This window comes from Callorhinchus milii, unplaced genomic scaffold, assembly GCF_018977255.1.
Source record: "Callorhinchus milii isolate IMCB2004 unplaced genomic scaffold, IMCB_Cmil_1.0 Scaffold6, whole genome shotgun sequence".
NCBI lineage: Eukaryota > Metazoa > Chordata > Chondrichthyes > Chimaeriformes > Callorhinchidae > Callorhinchus > Callorhinchus milii.
The window spans coordinates 29,597,821-29,612,193 of record NW_024704747.1 but is presented as its reverse complement, the minus strand read 5'-3'; the positions used below and the strand labels follow the sequence as shown (position 1 = coordinate 29,612,193).

The 14,373-nt window shown below is 44.8% G+C and overlaps 1 protein-coding gene across 1 annotated transcript in view; it reads left to right on the top strand.

Annotated features, from left to right (window-relative positions):
- The window catches only part of xirp2b (xin actin binding repeat containing 2b), a 42,754-nt gene extending 31,531 nt beyond the window's left edge, over positions 1–11,223 (top strand). The window contains 3 exon segments of the mRNA XM_042336567.1: positions 17–9,515; positions 9,518–9,730; positions 11,096–11,223. Coding sequence (XP_042192501.1) covers positions 17–9,515; positions 9,518–9,730; positions 11,096–11,190 — 9,807 coding nt within the window. The 3' untranslated portion in view covers positions 11,191–11,223.
- Positions 11,224–14,373: the final 3,150 nt, after the last annotated feature.

Genomic DNA, 14,373 nt, shown 5'->3' with positions numbered 1-14,373 from the left:
TGACTTTTCCATTAAGACAGAGAATAACTTACAGCAGCACCTCGTTGTGTCCAGTTCAGTGAGAGAAGGCCGGATTTCTGAAGATGCCTCATTAAAGCATGTAAATGTTGTAGCTCCTGTCACTGTTCCCGTCTCTGCCAATTCCAGTCACTGTGGAAGCATAGAAGAATTCCCTCCTCCCCCTCCAGAACTGCTGAAGATCCCATCAGAGATGACGACCTATTTTTCCCAATCTCCTGAACCACCCCCCTCTCCGAACAATCCAGTCATTCCTAAGGAACTCTATTCCAAGCAAAGGAATCTCTACGAACTGAAACGTTTGTACAAACACATCAACCCGGAGATGAGGAGGAACTTGGAAAAAGACTTCATAGAAGAGATCAGTGAGATTGTGACTAATGAAACGAAAGTGAACGATGTAGTGGGAGATGTTCAACAGGCAAAGTATGCATTTGAGCACACTGGACACAGCCCCCAGAAATGTGTGAGCCCGGAACGGGAATATCTGGAGTGGGATGAGATCCTTAAGGGTGAAGTGCAATCCATGCGCTGGATGTTTGAGACTCAACCACTGGATTCCATCAAGGACGAGGCTCCCGATCAATACAACTGCAGATCTGTCTCACAGCAAGAAATGATTGCGGGCGGGGATGTCAAGTACACCGCCTGGATGTTTGAGACGCAAGCCATTGATACACTTGGTACAGGCTCTTCTGATTCTACAGAAGTCAGTATTAAAGTGCCCGAGTTAGCAAGAGGAGATGTCCGCACTGCTACTTGGCTGTTTGAAACGCAACCTCTCGATTCCATGAATAAAATTTATCAAGAGGAAGACCAGGCGCTGGCCGAGAAAGACATCACCGCTGGCGATGTCAAAACCGCACGGTATTTGTTTGAAACTCAGCCACTCGATATTCTAGGACACTTGGATTCAGTGGATGAAACAAATTTCCTGCATCTGAGAACTGAAGTGGAGGAAATCAAGGGAGACGTGAAGAAAACAACCAGGTTGTTTGAAACTCAGCCGCTCTACGTCATCCAAGATCAGTCCGGTCAGGTCCTGGAGATCAAAACTGTCAGCAGAGAGGAGACTGAACGAGGAGATGTGAGGACCGCACGTTGGCTGTTTGAGACACAGCCTCTGGGGATGATCAACAAAGACATCTCACAGGTAAAAGTGGTGCGTGGTATCTCCATGGCGGAAGTTAATCAAGGTGGCGTGAATCGAGCTAAATGGTTGTTTGAAACGCAGACTTTAGACAGTATCAAAGAGCAATCCGAAACAGAAAGTTCTGTTCAATATAAAGAAGAAATCCAGGGCGCTGATGTTCGCAGACAGTGTTGGGCGTTTGAAACCCGACCACTCGACTCCCTGAAAGATAACGATGAGGCAGAACCTTTGGAAACTAAGGAGATAATGGGAGGTGACGTACAGTCCACAAAGCACTTGTTTGAGACTGTCCGCATGGATGTTCTAACAGACCGCCCAGAGGTAGGGAAACTGAAGCCAGTGATTGCGTCTGAGGAAGAAAAAGGGGATGTCAGACACCAAACCTGGGTCTTTGAGACTCAAGCCCTTGAAATGATTGGGGAAGAAAAGGAGAAATATGCAACAATACAGCTCGAGAAAATCAATAAGGGCGGTGTTAGCAATTATACACAGATCTTTGAAACCATGAATTTAAGTGGCATTGATGAATCTAAAAAGATCCAAGTGGAGGGTGTGACCAGCGGTGCCGTGAAGTCGAACAAAACTCTGTTTGAAACGACTCCTCTCTACGCCGTTCAGGATAGCGCTGGCCACTATCATGAGGTCAAGACCGTGCGGAGAGAGGAAATTGTGAGGGGGGACGTGCGAACGTGCAGGTGGATGTTTGAGACCAAACCGATCGATCAGTTCGACGAGAGTATGGAAAAGTTTCAAATCATCAAGGGCATCTCGAAAGAAGAGATACAATCTGGGGACGTCAAGACTGCCAAATGGCTCTTCGAAACCCAACCTCTCGACGCTATCAAGTATTTCAGCAACGTTGAGGATGAAAGTAGTGCCACACAGCAGAGCGATATTGTCCGCGGAGATGTACAGACATGCAGGTGGCTGTTTGAGACACAGCCGATAGACGCTCTTTATGAAAAAGCAGAAATGAAGAGTGAAGTAGATGAGGTCCAGAGAGGTGATGTGAAAACCTGTACTTGGCTATTTGAAACTCAGCCACTGGATACCATAAAGGACAACTCAGAGACCGTTATCACAGTGCGGACAGTACAGCAGGAGGATATTCAGGGAAGGGACGTGAGGATGGCCCGCTTTCTGTTTGAGACTGAACCTCTGGCTAGGATCCAGGGGAAGGAAAAGGAAGCGTTCAGACGGGTGACCGAGATAGATGTTCAGTCCGGGGATGTGTCGCGTAAGAAATGGATCTTTGAGAACCAGTCTCTAGATTTGATCAGTTCCGGTTCGGACCGGGTGCTGAGAGAGATCCGAACCACCAAAGCAGAAGATATTCAGAAAGGCAACGTTCTCAACTGCACATGGCTTTTTGAAAACCATCCCATCGATGCCATCAAAGAAAGCTGTGAAGAGCAGGATATCATGCGCACAGTCACTGATGTGCAAGGGGGAGATGTTGGTAAGGGACGTTTTATTTTCGAGACTTATTCTCTGGATCAGATTAGATCAGAGGAATCGTCAGAAAGCACTGACCTCAAACAGTTCAATGTGGAACAAATCGAAAAGGGAGACGTGAAAAACTACACCATGCTGTTCGAAACTCAACCGCTGTACGCCATCAAAGATAAGGAAGGGTATTATCACGAGGTCACCACTGTTCGGAAGGAGGAGGTGATTAGCGGAGACGTGCGAGGGACCAGGTGGCTGTTCGAAACCAAACCACTCGATTCGATCAAAGAAACCGATGAGGTTTACGTTATCAAAGCAGTGACACAGGAGGATATTCAGAAAGGAGATGTCACTTCTGCACGATGGAGGTTCGAGACGCAGCCACTAGACGAAATCGCGGATCACGAAAAAGTTGTCGTCAAAACGATTTCCGACATCCGAGGTGGCGATGTGAAATCCAACACCCAACTGTTTGAGTCTGATCTGGATCAAAGGTACATTAGGACAGTGAGCGTGAGTGAAATCCAGCAAGGTAATGTGAGGACCGCGACATGGCTTTTCGAAACGCGCACCATCGATGAGCTCAAGGGCGAAGACTGTGAGTATAACGAGATCAAAACGGTCGGGAGAGAGGACGTCCAGAGAGGAGATGTCAGGCAGGCAATCTGGCTTTTTGAAAAACAACCATTGGACTCGATACAGGAAACAGACGAAACCAATACAAGAGTAATCCGCGAGGAAATTCCACCAGCGGATGTCAAGACAACCACCTGGCTCTTTGAAACCACACCTTTACATCAATTCAACGAGAGCTCAGTGGAAAGGACAGAAATAATAGGGAAAAGTATTTCACAAACGCTCAAGTCACTGTATGACTGTAACATTGTCCAGTCTCAAGGAGTCCTGATTGAAGCCGATGAGATTGGAGATGTCCGAATGGCCAAATATAAGCTCCTGAATCAAACCTCCCCTGAGATACAGAGAGAAGAGATTGTCCGAGGGGATCTCCGAAAGATCATGATGGAATTGCTGGCCAACAAGGAATCCACAGAGAGAGGGATTAAAGTGGGTCAGGATGAAAAAGGCAACGTTCATTTGACCACGACACAGCTTCTGAACAGCTCAACCGACATTAATGTGGAAAAGGAAGAAATAATCAGTTGTGATATTCAACAGATTATCAACAGCCTTTTGAATGATGACGTCTCTGCCAAAAAAGGGATTCTAATTCAAGAGAGTGAGAAGGGCGATGTCAGGATGACCATTTATTCCCTTCTTAACCAAAGTAGCGAGACCAACATTCAACAAGATGAAGTTCTAGGAGGTGATGTACAAACTGCCATTGATAACCTGTTAGCCACTTCCCAGGGCAGTAAGATGGCACGCAGAGCTGTAATCGATGACACTGAGAGAGGTAATGTTCAGTTCTACACCACCTGCATAGAGTCTGGAGCTTTAGACTATCTCAAACTTCTCCAGCAAAGTTCTGACGAAAGCTTTGTGTGCCAGGATGAGTCCAAAGAAATAATCCACGGGGATGTGGAGGGAGCCAAGAAAATGCTTCAACAACAGCAAATTCAAGTCGAACGCATGGTGGCCGAGTCTGAGATTGTACCCGGTGATGTTCACAATACATTGATTACTTTTATGTCTGAGCAGAAAAATGATTCTGCCCGTGTGGGCCGAGAATCTATTATAGGAGGTGATTTAAGAGCCACTTTGGACTCGCTCAGTCAGGCCGTAAACAAACCTGCGGTGGTGGAAAAGGAGGCCATTGTACCAGGTAATCTATCTGCGACTTTCAGATCTCTGGAAGAAGCAAGATATCAACTCAAAGATCTTGAAAAACCTGAAGTTGTTTCAGGGGATGTGAGAGGGACCCTGGAATCTCTGGAGAAGTCAGTCAATACCAGGGCAGAAGTGCACAGAGAGGAAGTCATGCCAGGTGACCTCCAGAACACTTTAAAATCCTTGAGAGAAGCACAAAGCTCAACGAAGGAGATTGAGAAAGCTACGGTCGTAACTGGCGACCTTCAGGCAACAATGCAAACGTTACTGGAGACGGCGGCTGAGAGGAAAGTCGCACCACGTCAGGTGAGCAACAGAGGAAACGTCAAAGCTATGATGCAGAGTTTACTGGAGCCCCAACAACAACAACAACGACAACAACACACAGTTCAATACCAAGACAGTTCAGAAGGCGTTCAAAGCACCATTAAAACTCTGCTGCAAGGCGAGGAACAGATATCCTTTGCAAATGATGTCGCTTCTGAAGGAGATTTGCAAGTTTCCAGAAAGTTCCCTGCAGCAAATAAAGATCAAAGGAAGATAGAGATTGTAAGAGATGTTAAAGAAACTGTACAGACAATGAGTGCTGAACAACATGAGCAACAAGTTCATATGAAAGCGGCTGATTCCGTCGTCAGGAGCCATCGTGAGAAACTCCAATGTCTCTCAAATGCCAAAGAACAACAACAACAACAACAACAACAAAATAACGTGTTTGGAGCCATAAAGAGAGATGGAAAGAAAACCGTGAACATATCTGAAGACTGTCACGTCCGGGTGCCGTGTAAGCAGAGTGGTGCTTCAAGTACTCAAGTTATCAAACAACAAACTACAACAGCCAGGGCTTCGACTGATAAATACACTGTGCACAGAACACAAGAGACCTCTGGTGTAGGTAACCCCCAAAAGGTGACACAGCAGGTTCCAGTCTCAAGGAGAAATGCTAAACCTATTGAAACACCCCAAACTGAGGTCAATACTACAGCCGATCCAATCCTTACACAAATGACTATAGTTCAAACCATTCAAAACCCAGTCACTGCTCCACAACATTCACAGATAGCAACCCAAGTAATCCAGACTTCCCTGTCTCAGTCAACCCAGGAGCATAGTATCAAACGCAAGCAGGAAACACTAAGTATGAAAGAGTCCAATACAAGTCTAGAGAACTACAGCAAGTTTATACATAAAAATCCTATTCCTAGCATGTTCCTACCTGGAGCTGCTTCATTGGAGAGATCTAATCTACCTGCAAACAAGATTGACATTAAAACTCATAATCCAGGAAAGAAAGGAATAAGCCAGGTAAAAATGGACAAGAACAGAAGTCTAACTGACCTTAATTTCCCGCTCCCCCCACCACCCCCGCCACCTGCTCTGCAGCCCTCAGACACTGACCTTCCTCTCCTTCCTCTTCCTCCTCCACCATCAAATCTAGACTTTGAAAGGCAGATGTTTGCTTCTCCTCAACCATCCCTGACGTTAGTTCAGAACAATCAAGAGACGCATGAAAGCGACCACCTTCTGTCTACAATAAGGACTATTGACCACAAGTCCACAGCGGGTTGTCTCACTCCATCTCATTCACATTCTGAATTAGATTTATTGCCATTGCCCCAAACATCACCCCCTCCCCCACCACCTCCTCCTCCTCAATTACCTTGTACAGGAAGAAAATTGCTAGATAAACCCATAAAGTTCCACCCTTTGCAAACCAGCCCAAAATGTGAGCCTATTAAACCCATTGAGCAACGGAAGCCTAAAGTATTACGTGGGCTTCCTGTTTTGAAGCCAACGACTCAACCAATGGATGAAACTTCTGCACAACCCAAGGTTCCAGAGCAGAGACATCACAATGTTGCGCAAGAGAAACAAGTCAAACCATCACAGCCAGAACAACCAGAGATCCAGCCTTCAAAACGCCCATCTCCTATCCCATCTTCATCCCATGAAGCAGTAATCAGACCCATTCCCAAACTCGCACAGCAACGAGAAACTCCATCCTCTCCCGTCCCTCCTCCTCCTCCTCCTCCTGTTAAAGCTTTTGTGCCATCGAAGAGGCTTCCCTCACCCAAACCAGACAAACCAATAGTGACACCCAAACCTTACGTCAGGAGGTTTAAAACTCCTTTAATGATCGCTGAAGAAAGATACCGAAAAGAGAGAGAGGAGATGGAGAAAACTAATGTGGCTAAAGTTCCTCAGCCCATAACTGCATGCAGAGCAGTGAGGAATGTCTCAGAAGGTTCAGTTAAAGAGATGCCGGAAGGTCTTGTAAAGGATTTTACAGAGAAACCTTCAACGTCTGTGATTAGCAGCTCAGCTGTGGATCATATAGTTTCCACCCCTTACCAGGCCACAGGAAAACCCCTCACGTGTGGTGCAGTGCCTTGGGTTCCTCCTGAACAAACAGGATCTGCTGTGGAAGAGCCACAGATTGATCATAAGCCTGTGGGGTCTGTACTTGCAGAGCATCAAGCTTATTCCAAACAGGCAGCACACACACTGGACGAGGTCCAGATTTCTGTGAAGCCCAAAGTCTATTCTGCTGCAAGGCAGGACGTTTCTGCAACAACAACATCAAGAACAATTTCTTCCCAGTCCACAGTGGTATCTGCTTCAGAGCAATTACAGCACATCCTGCAATCTTCTTCAGAAGCAATGAGTAGCAACCAGCAGATCTTGAATGCATTTAAAGACTCGAGGAAAGATATTGTTTCAGGCAGCGTGAAACCAACACAGCAGCAGGGAAGGGATCAAATAGAAACAGACAAAAAGACAAAAATTGGACAATCCGGCCCACTAAAAACCCAGTCAGGGCCTCTGCCGAAATTTAAAGTCAAAACTATTGAGCGACCAAAGTCGGAGCAAATGATACAAGCAAATAAAGAAAATGTCCTCGCACATACACGTCAGCAACATCAAACTACCAGCCACGCAGAAACTAACGTACAAGAGAGAAGTGTTAAACAGTTTGAACAAAGGGAGCGTGTGGCTGTGGTCACACAAGAGCAACGTAACACTGCAGTTCATCAATCCCACCTGACGGAAGCTCAAACAGCGGCGACTGAAGCCACAGACCGGAAGGTTGAAAAGACGCCTGCTTCACAAACACTTGGGTTGAGCTCAGCTGCACAAAGTCACATGAAAATCAAGGGAGTCCATCTGGCAGATCAGCCATCGTATTCAGGCCATTTTAAAGAATCGGGGAGAATACAGCAAAGGGAAAAGGGAGCAATATCCAAAGAGGCAAAGACTGAAAAGGCCCAGAAACATTATGTTAAGCCTCGGAAGGAAACCTATCCGATGGTTCAAGGAGAGCAACTTAACGCAGGCTTAGCACACTTGGCAGGAAGGTCAAAGGGCTTAAGTGAGCAGGTCCATGTGGGAAAGCAAGTCAACTGGAACCAAACAATGGTCAGGGAAAGTCAGGTAGAACATAAAACTGAACAACGGGAATGCTTTCAGGCAGAGGAGCAAGTGAGTTATGCGAGAGAAGCAAGTGGTAAATCCGGCCTGGTCCCTACACCTGTCAAACAGGTGCAACAGGCAAACAAAGAGAGTGTGAATCTAAAGCTATCTGACAAAGGCAAGGCCAAACCAGCTCAAGTGGAAGTTGGCGAGTGCTACCGGAAGCGTGAGGAATTGCAATACATTTTATTCCGAGTGAAAGAGTTTGAAAAGGAGAATGACTACGTGGATTTCAATGCAGTGAAGGCGTTTCTGGAGAGAGTTCCTGAATGGTTAACACACTGGGACGGGAGGGACCCAAGGGAAGTGGTCAAAGAAAAGAATCTGCAAATAGTAAAACAAGAACTAGCGGCTATTAAACAGGAAGCCATCGCCAAGCTGATACAGTGCGATGATTTGATCCAGAAAGGTCTGATGTCACTCTCTGGTGTCAAACCTGCCAGAGAAACGTATGGACCTTCACAGAAGATATCCAGGATAAGCATTGGATCTTCTAAACTGGACAAACAAGGGAAAAATCAAGTTTCGCAAGAACAAATCGACGTAAGTAAGAAAGAGCAGTGGCGTGAGGTCAGAGTCACTGAGCCTAGAGCCCAGTCTCCAGCCAAGAGAATGCCATCGCCTTCGCCCTCCTACATCACCATCGAGTCCACGGCAAGACGCACAGAGTCTCCGCTGAGACCTTCTCCCTCTCCGTCACCTTTTCAGAAAGAGTGCAGCCCCCCACCCCCACTGGCCCGAGACTCCACCCCCACCCCTCCCTTACCCCCCCGTAGGGCAGACACGCCAACCTCCAGAATCCGCACGAACTCCACCTCGCCCTCTCCTCCCAGAGGGAAACGTGCCGACCAGCTGGCCAAGCTGAAAGACACCACAGCCAAGCTGTCGCAAGGCGTCTCACAATCCGTGCAGTCTGTACACGTTCACGTGGCGGAGAAGAGGTCAGAGATTGTTTCCTCGCCCGCCACTCTTCGACGTCAGCTAAAGGTTGACACTCCAGTGGCAGACATATCATCTAAACCAGCTTCCCCTGTCATGTCCGTCACGGTTAAAGATAGAACAGACAAGTTTGAAGAGGTCAAAAGAACAGAAGAAAACCAAATCTTTGTGCGTAGGGATGTCTCAGATATTTCTCAGGGTTTGGGCTTTGACACGAACGAGGCAGGATTGGCGACAAGCAAACAAAGTGACCACAAGCCCAAGGTAGATCTCTCGGAATTAGTTCATAGGTTTGAAAGCCCAGATCCAACCACTTACTTTAGAAAAGAACCCATCTTAATCACTGAAAGGCTGGGCAGTGATAGTGAAGATGAAATCCTTGAGAAGACCGGTATCGTTGAAGAAATCCCAACGCTTGATGTCAAGTCTGTCAGGACGGTGTTTGAAAGTTCCGGACGAACCACAAGTCCTGTGAAGCAGGGAAAGTTCCTGAGGGATTGCAAGGTTCCCTTGAGCAAATCTCCTCAACCCGGCCACAGACTCAATAAAGATGCGAGTCGGGGGAAGTCGGTGAAATCGTCCGCATATTCTGAAGGAATCAGTCAGCAGGTGGTAGGGGTGGAGGAACGATGTGCTGTTGGGAGTACAGTCACCAGCTCAAGATCCAGCACTTGTTGTTCTGAACGTTTGCAGGCGTTGACTCTCGCCACGCGCCACCGGCTTACGAAGACGTCATTTCTGGACAAATCTTTGACATTTCGGCCGACGACTCGCCAGAGGAATTGTTGAAGAATTTCCAAAAGACTTGGCAAGAGAGCGAGCGCGTCTTCAGGAGTCTCGGCTACGAAATCTCAGAAACCAACGAGATCGGCTGGCAAAGTGACCAGCTTCAGGAACGTGGGTCGCTGATCGGTAATTCTGCACGGACAGCCTGGTGTGTGGAAACTAGAGAAATAATGTGAATAACTTAACCGTATAATAGAGGTCAAAACTCACTGAGCTAACATCAAGCTATTTTCTGCTTCTCCGATTTGCTTCTTTCTTCTATTCTTAATGCTACTTGCCTTGCTGTGAGTGTGATGATTGGTACTACTATTGAACCGTAGAGATTTCATAGACACTCGTGTTGTGGTAATAAATTAAAGCTTTGTCGTGGATAATAGTGTGATATAATTACTACACTCGCCTGTAAGACTTCAACTCAAACGAAATTCATATAGCAGAGTGTTGCATCTGGAGGATGTGTAATCAATGAGTTATTGAATTCCTGTGGCCACATAATGTACAAGTGACATAGGCTTAAGTGATTCACTTTCCATTTGGTCTTCCCTAATGTTTGTTTGTTTTGCGTCTCTCGGTGGTTTTGTTTTTGGAATGTTTTTGTCAGGTCCTGTAGTGGAACAAGATGGAATGGTTGATGGGTTACTGCTGCTATGGTCCACGCAAGATCATTGTGTTCATTTTGAGACCCAACAACCAAAGCTCTTGAACAATTAAACTAGAGAGAAAGATAAAGGTTTGCAATGAAGCTACGATCTAGTAGAATGTTGGAATAGGCTTTGGGGGCTGAATGGTCTCCTCCTGTTCCTATGTTCCTAGAGAATAAAATTCTGAGCCCAACTTTCATTGAGGAGAGGAGTGAGCATGTTTTATTAAAGAAAATAAGTTTTATGTTATTAGGTTTTCAAACACAGAGGGATAGATAAGGTAGGTGTAATCAGATTATTTAACTTGGACTTTGGGCACTTATAAAAAGGGCATGGGAGTAAGCTTAATGAAAAATTGTATGATATTTTGTGGTTTATTACTATTTTTGAACTAACATTGTGCCAGTATTTATCTGACTTGTTTTATTAACATTTAGTGAGCCTTGAGCCTTTTCACAATGAAAAAACTATTTGCCTGGGATATTTTGCATCTTGTTTCATTCATCAACATCCTAAGAGTAATAATAATCTTTTCATTTGATATAGAGCCTTATCATGTGTTCGAGTCGTCTCAAAGCACTTTGCAGGGTATACTGTAAAATGAATTGACTGTATATTTTGTGGGCGAAATGTGGCAGCCAATTGTGCATAAATAATGAACAACTTTTCTGGCTAGCTACATCCTTCAGTAGACTTGTAAAGCAAAAGTGGTTTCAAAGTCTGTTTAATGAAGGGAAGCATGGAGATATTTGCATGAATTCAGAAATTGTCAAGTTAATGGTGTAGAAGTTCCCCTTTCCAAAACGCGTGGAATAAGAATAAAAATTAAAACACTTTCCTCCTGTGTTAGATAATCCAGCTTCCAGCCAAGGAGACATGCACGGCTTGTCAAAAGACGGTATATCCCATGGAATACCTGGCAGCAGACAAGCACATCTTTCATAAGTCCTGTTTTCGTTGCCATCACTGTAACAGTAAGCTAAGGTAAGAGCTGTTCCTTCTCATCTCCAGGGTTCCACAGGTAATTGAAGTGGTTTTCTACAACGACAAATGACATTTACACGGCACCTCTCACGTCAGGACTTCCCAAGGCGCTGGACAGTCAGGGATTTGGACCCGAGCTGGGAGTTGGGATGGAGGGGTGGAGGGCAGGGATGGTGGGGGTAGAAGGGTGACCGAAGGTGCGGTCAAAGAGGAGGGTCTTGAGACGTGCCTTGAAGAAGGCAAAGGAGAAAGCGAGGCAAAGGGACTGTGGGATGTAGTTCCAAAACATGGGACCACAGAGGCTGAAGGCCCGATCGCTGATGATGGGGCGGACCGGGCGTGGGACATGAAGCAGGCTGCAGCCCGCTGAGTGGAGAGGTTGATATGGCTATTCAATTTTGTTTTCTGGCCTTTCTACACCTCTCAGTATTGGTTGAATCCAATTTTTCCATTGTGTGAATATTGCAAATTCTCCTGTTTGGAAAATGGAAGTCACACCTTATGCATTGCATTGGTGTTTGTGAACATTTGTGACAAATTGTGCCAGTGGGCATAGGCTTTCTCTTCTGCACTAAATAATTCACACACACCATAGAAGAATCAATAGGTAGGAGTTAGACTTCCAATGTTTGTTTACAGTACTTTAATAGTGAAAGTCAAGTTAAATTAGAAAGCAACATCATCTTGAGAAGGTTAAGTATGGTTTAGAAATGGCTGTTGGGTATGTTTAATTCAGTTCCACAAATACAACTTGGACAATTTGTCTAATTTAACTTGAAATATATTTAACTCAACAGCTGAGAATTCATCCACTATGAATCTGGTTTGTGCAATAGGTCAGTGAGCACACAAATATTGGGGCTTGCTGTTGCTTACTTTGTAAATGACATAAATTGGAATATATTGGGATTGCAGGAGAGTTACATTGAAATGTACCTTTTCTATTTTCTCCAGTCTTGGCAGTTATGCTTCGCTTCACGGACAGATGTACTGTAAACCTCATTTTAAACAGCTCTTCAAGTCTAAAGGTAACTACGATGAAGGTTTTGGACACAAGCCACTCAAAGACGTCTGGTTGAATAACAGTCAGAATATTTCTCCTGACATTAATGAAGAAAACCCGTACAATACAAGCAGCATAAATTACACGAGTGAGATGCTTGAGGAAACTAACAACAGCCCTGAGAATGATCAGTTGGTTCCTGAATATACTTCTGGGGATACGGAGGAACACCTTGAAAATTCACCTGATCAGGTCAAGAAGACTGCAGACATCAGCAAATTAACCATCACGTGGCCTCCCAGCTTTGAGTCGCCTAAAAAGCCTTTCAGTATTGAAGAGGATGTGAAAGTATTGAAACCAAAATGGCCTCCGGAAGATTCCGCTCAACAGACCAGCGAGTTGGATTCCAGATCTCACAAAGCTGTATCATTGAAAGACACACATGAACGACCTCTGGAGTCATCTGATGCTCCACAAGCGCAGGGCAAACAGGAAACTGGGGACAAAGAAGGCTCTTGGCACATTGAAAACGTGAAGAGTGTAAGTGAAGGCAGTAAGGCAGAGAGTGGAGTCAATGGTGAAGAGGATGTGAAGGTGGAACTGAGTAGCGAGGAAACTCCAGATGCAATTAATGCTAATGGAACGAATGTTGTGTTTAATGAAGAGGGAGGGATGGATGAAGACGTCGATAAAGGTAAACAGGATGAGCCTCTAGAGCAGGATATCGGTGATGAAGAAGCTGCAAATCTGGGAGAGTTCAATTCCAATAACAACAATAATGTGGATGTGCAACAAGATGAACTGGGGCAGCGATTAAACTTCCCGTTTGAAATCCCCTCAGCTCAGGGTTTCCTCCCAGCTGAAGCCGAGGAGAAACAGACGGCAAAACCAGAGCAAGTTCTGGAGGAGCAATTAGGAGACCATGTCGCAAGTGATCTGGTCATTCTAATGGATACACCAGGTTCAGGCTTCTCCGATACTAACCATTTGGTAACTAGTTCTAAACAGGGTCTCAATTTATTTGATCCATTTGGAGAGGACTATTTGACCGCAATTAAACAACCTGAAGAGAAAACCATGAGTCTCCTTGATGAGATCTTTGGAATGAGTAATGAATGCCAGCCTCTAACCGCTAAGAATTCAAGGGAGGATAACTTCATGGGCTTTAGTCAGACAGAATCTTCAGGGAAGCAGCCAAACAGCAATGCAAAGCATTCAACTTCCTTTCTGGTTGACCTTTTGGATACTAGTACAGAACCAAGCAGAGCTGCACCAGAGGGTAATAACTTGACTCTTGATATTCTTGGCTCCTGGCATGAGGCAGATCCAGTAATTGACAGCAGCCTTGCAGAAACCCAACCTGAGCCACTCACAGTTGAGGAACAGATCAAGAGAAACCGATGGTATGATGATGAAGGTGATGATTAATGCATAGAAAATCTGAAGGTTTTACATATTAATGTGGGTTGATTTTTTTTTAGAAAAATTTGTGTCTTGTGCATTTATTTTGATTTTTGGTCAATTAGTTATGTTAAGTCTTGGCCAGCTTTTTATATACATATACATCATATATATATATATAAAACCTTTATTACTCTGCTTCATTATCTGACTTCAGTAACGAATAAGGGTGCACGTTCACAGAGCGATGACTCATATGGAAATTTTGATACAACAATGGGAATCGATGGGCCTTATGCTACGTTTTATATTTTACAATCTTATCAAGTTTTTAAGGTGGATGGAGTTATCTCTATTAATGTATAAATCATTGTAACATTTAGCAACGCACCTGGAGTGCAGGCAAGGAATGCTCTTATTTTAAAATGTTGTCATTTATCCATTGAGCTGTTGCTCATGATTGACAGAATGGTTATACTGTACAACTGTGCATAATTCTTTGAAATCGCACACAGATTTAATTACATTAAGATTTAGTTACATGCGCATCAGAAGAAGCCATATTGTTTAGCAGCATTTAGATTGATGACTTTAAACCAGTTTGAAACTGGTCACTCTACATGTAGTCGCGTGTTTCTGCTTCTTTATATGTCTTTGGGTTCTTCATTATTACCAAGTTGTAACCTTGCGTTTGAGGCTGATTTTTACGCATAATAAAAAGCTATATTCACAAATGTGTG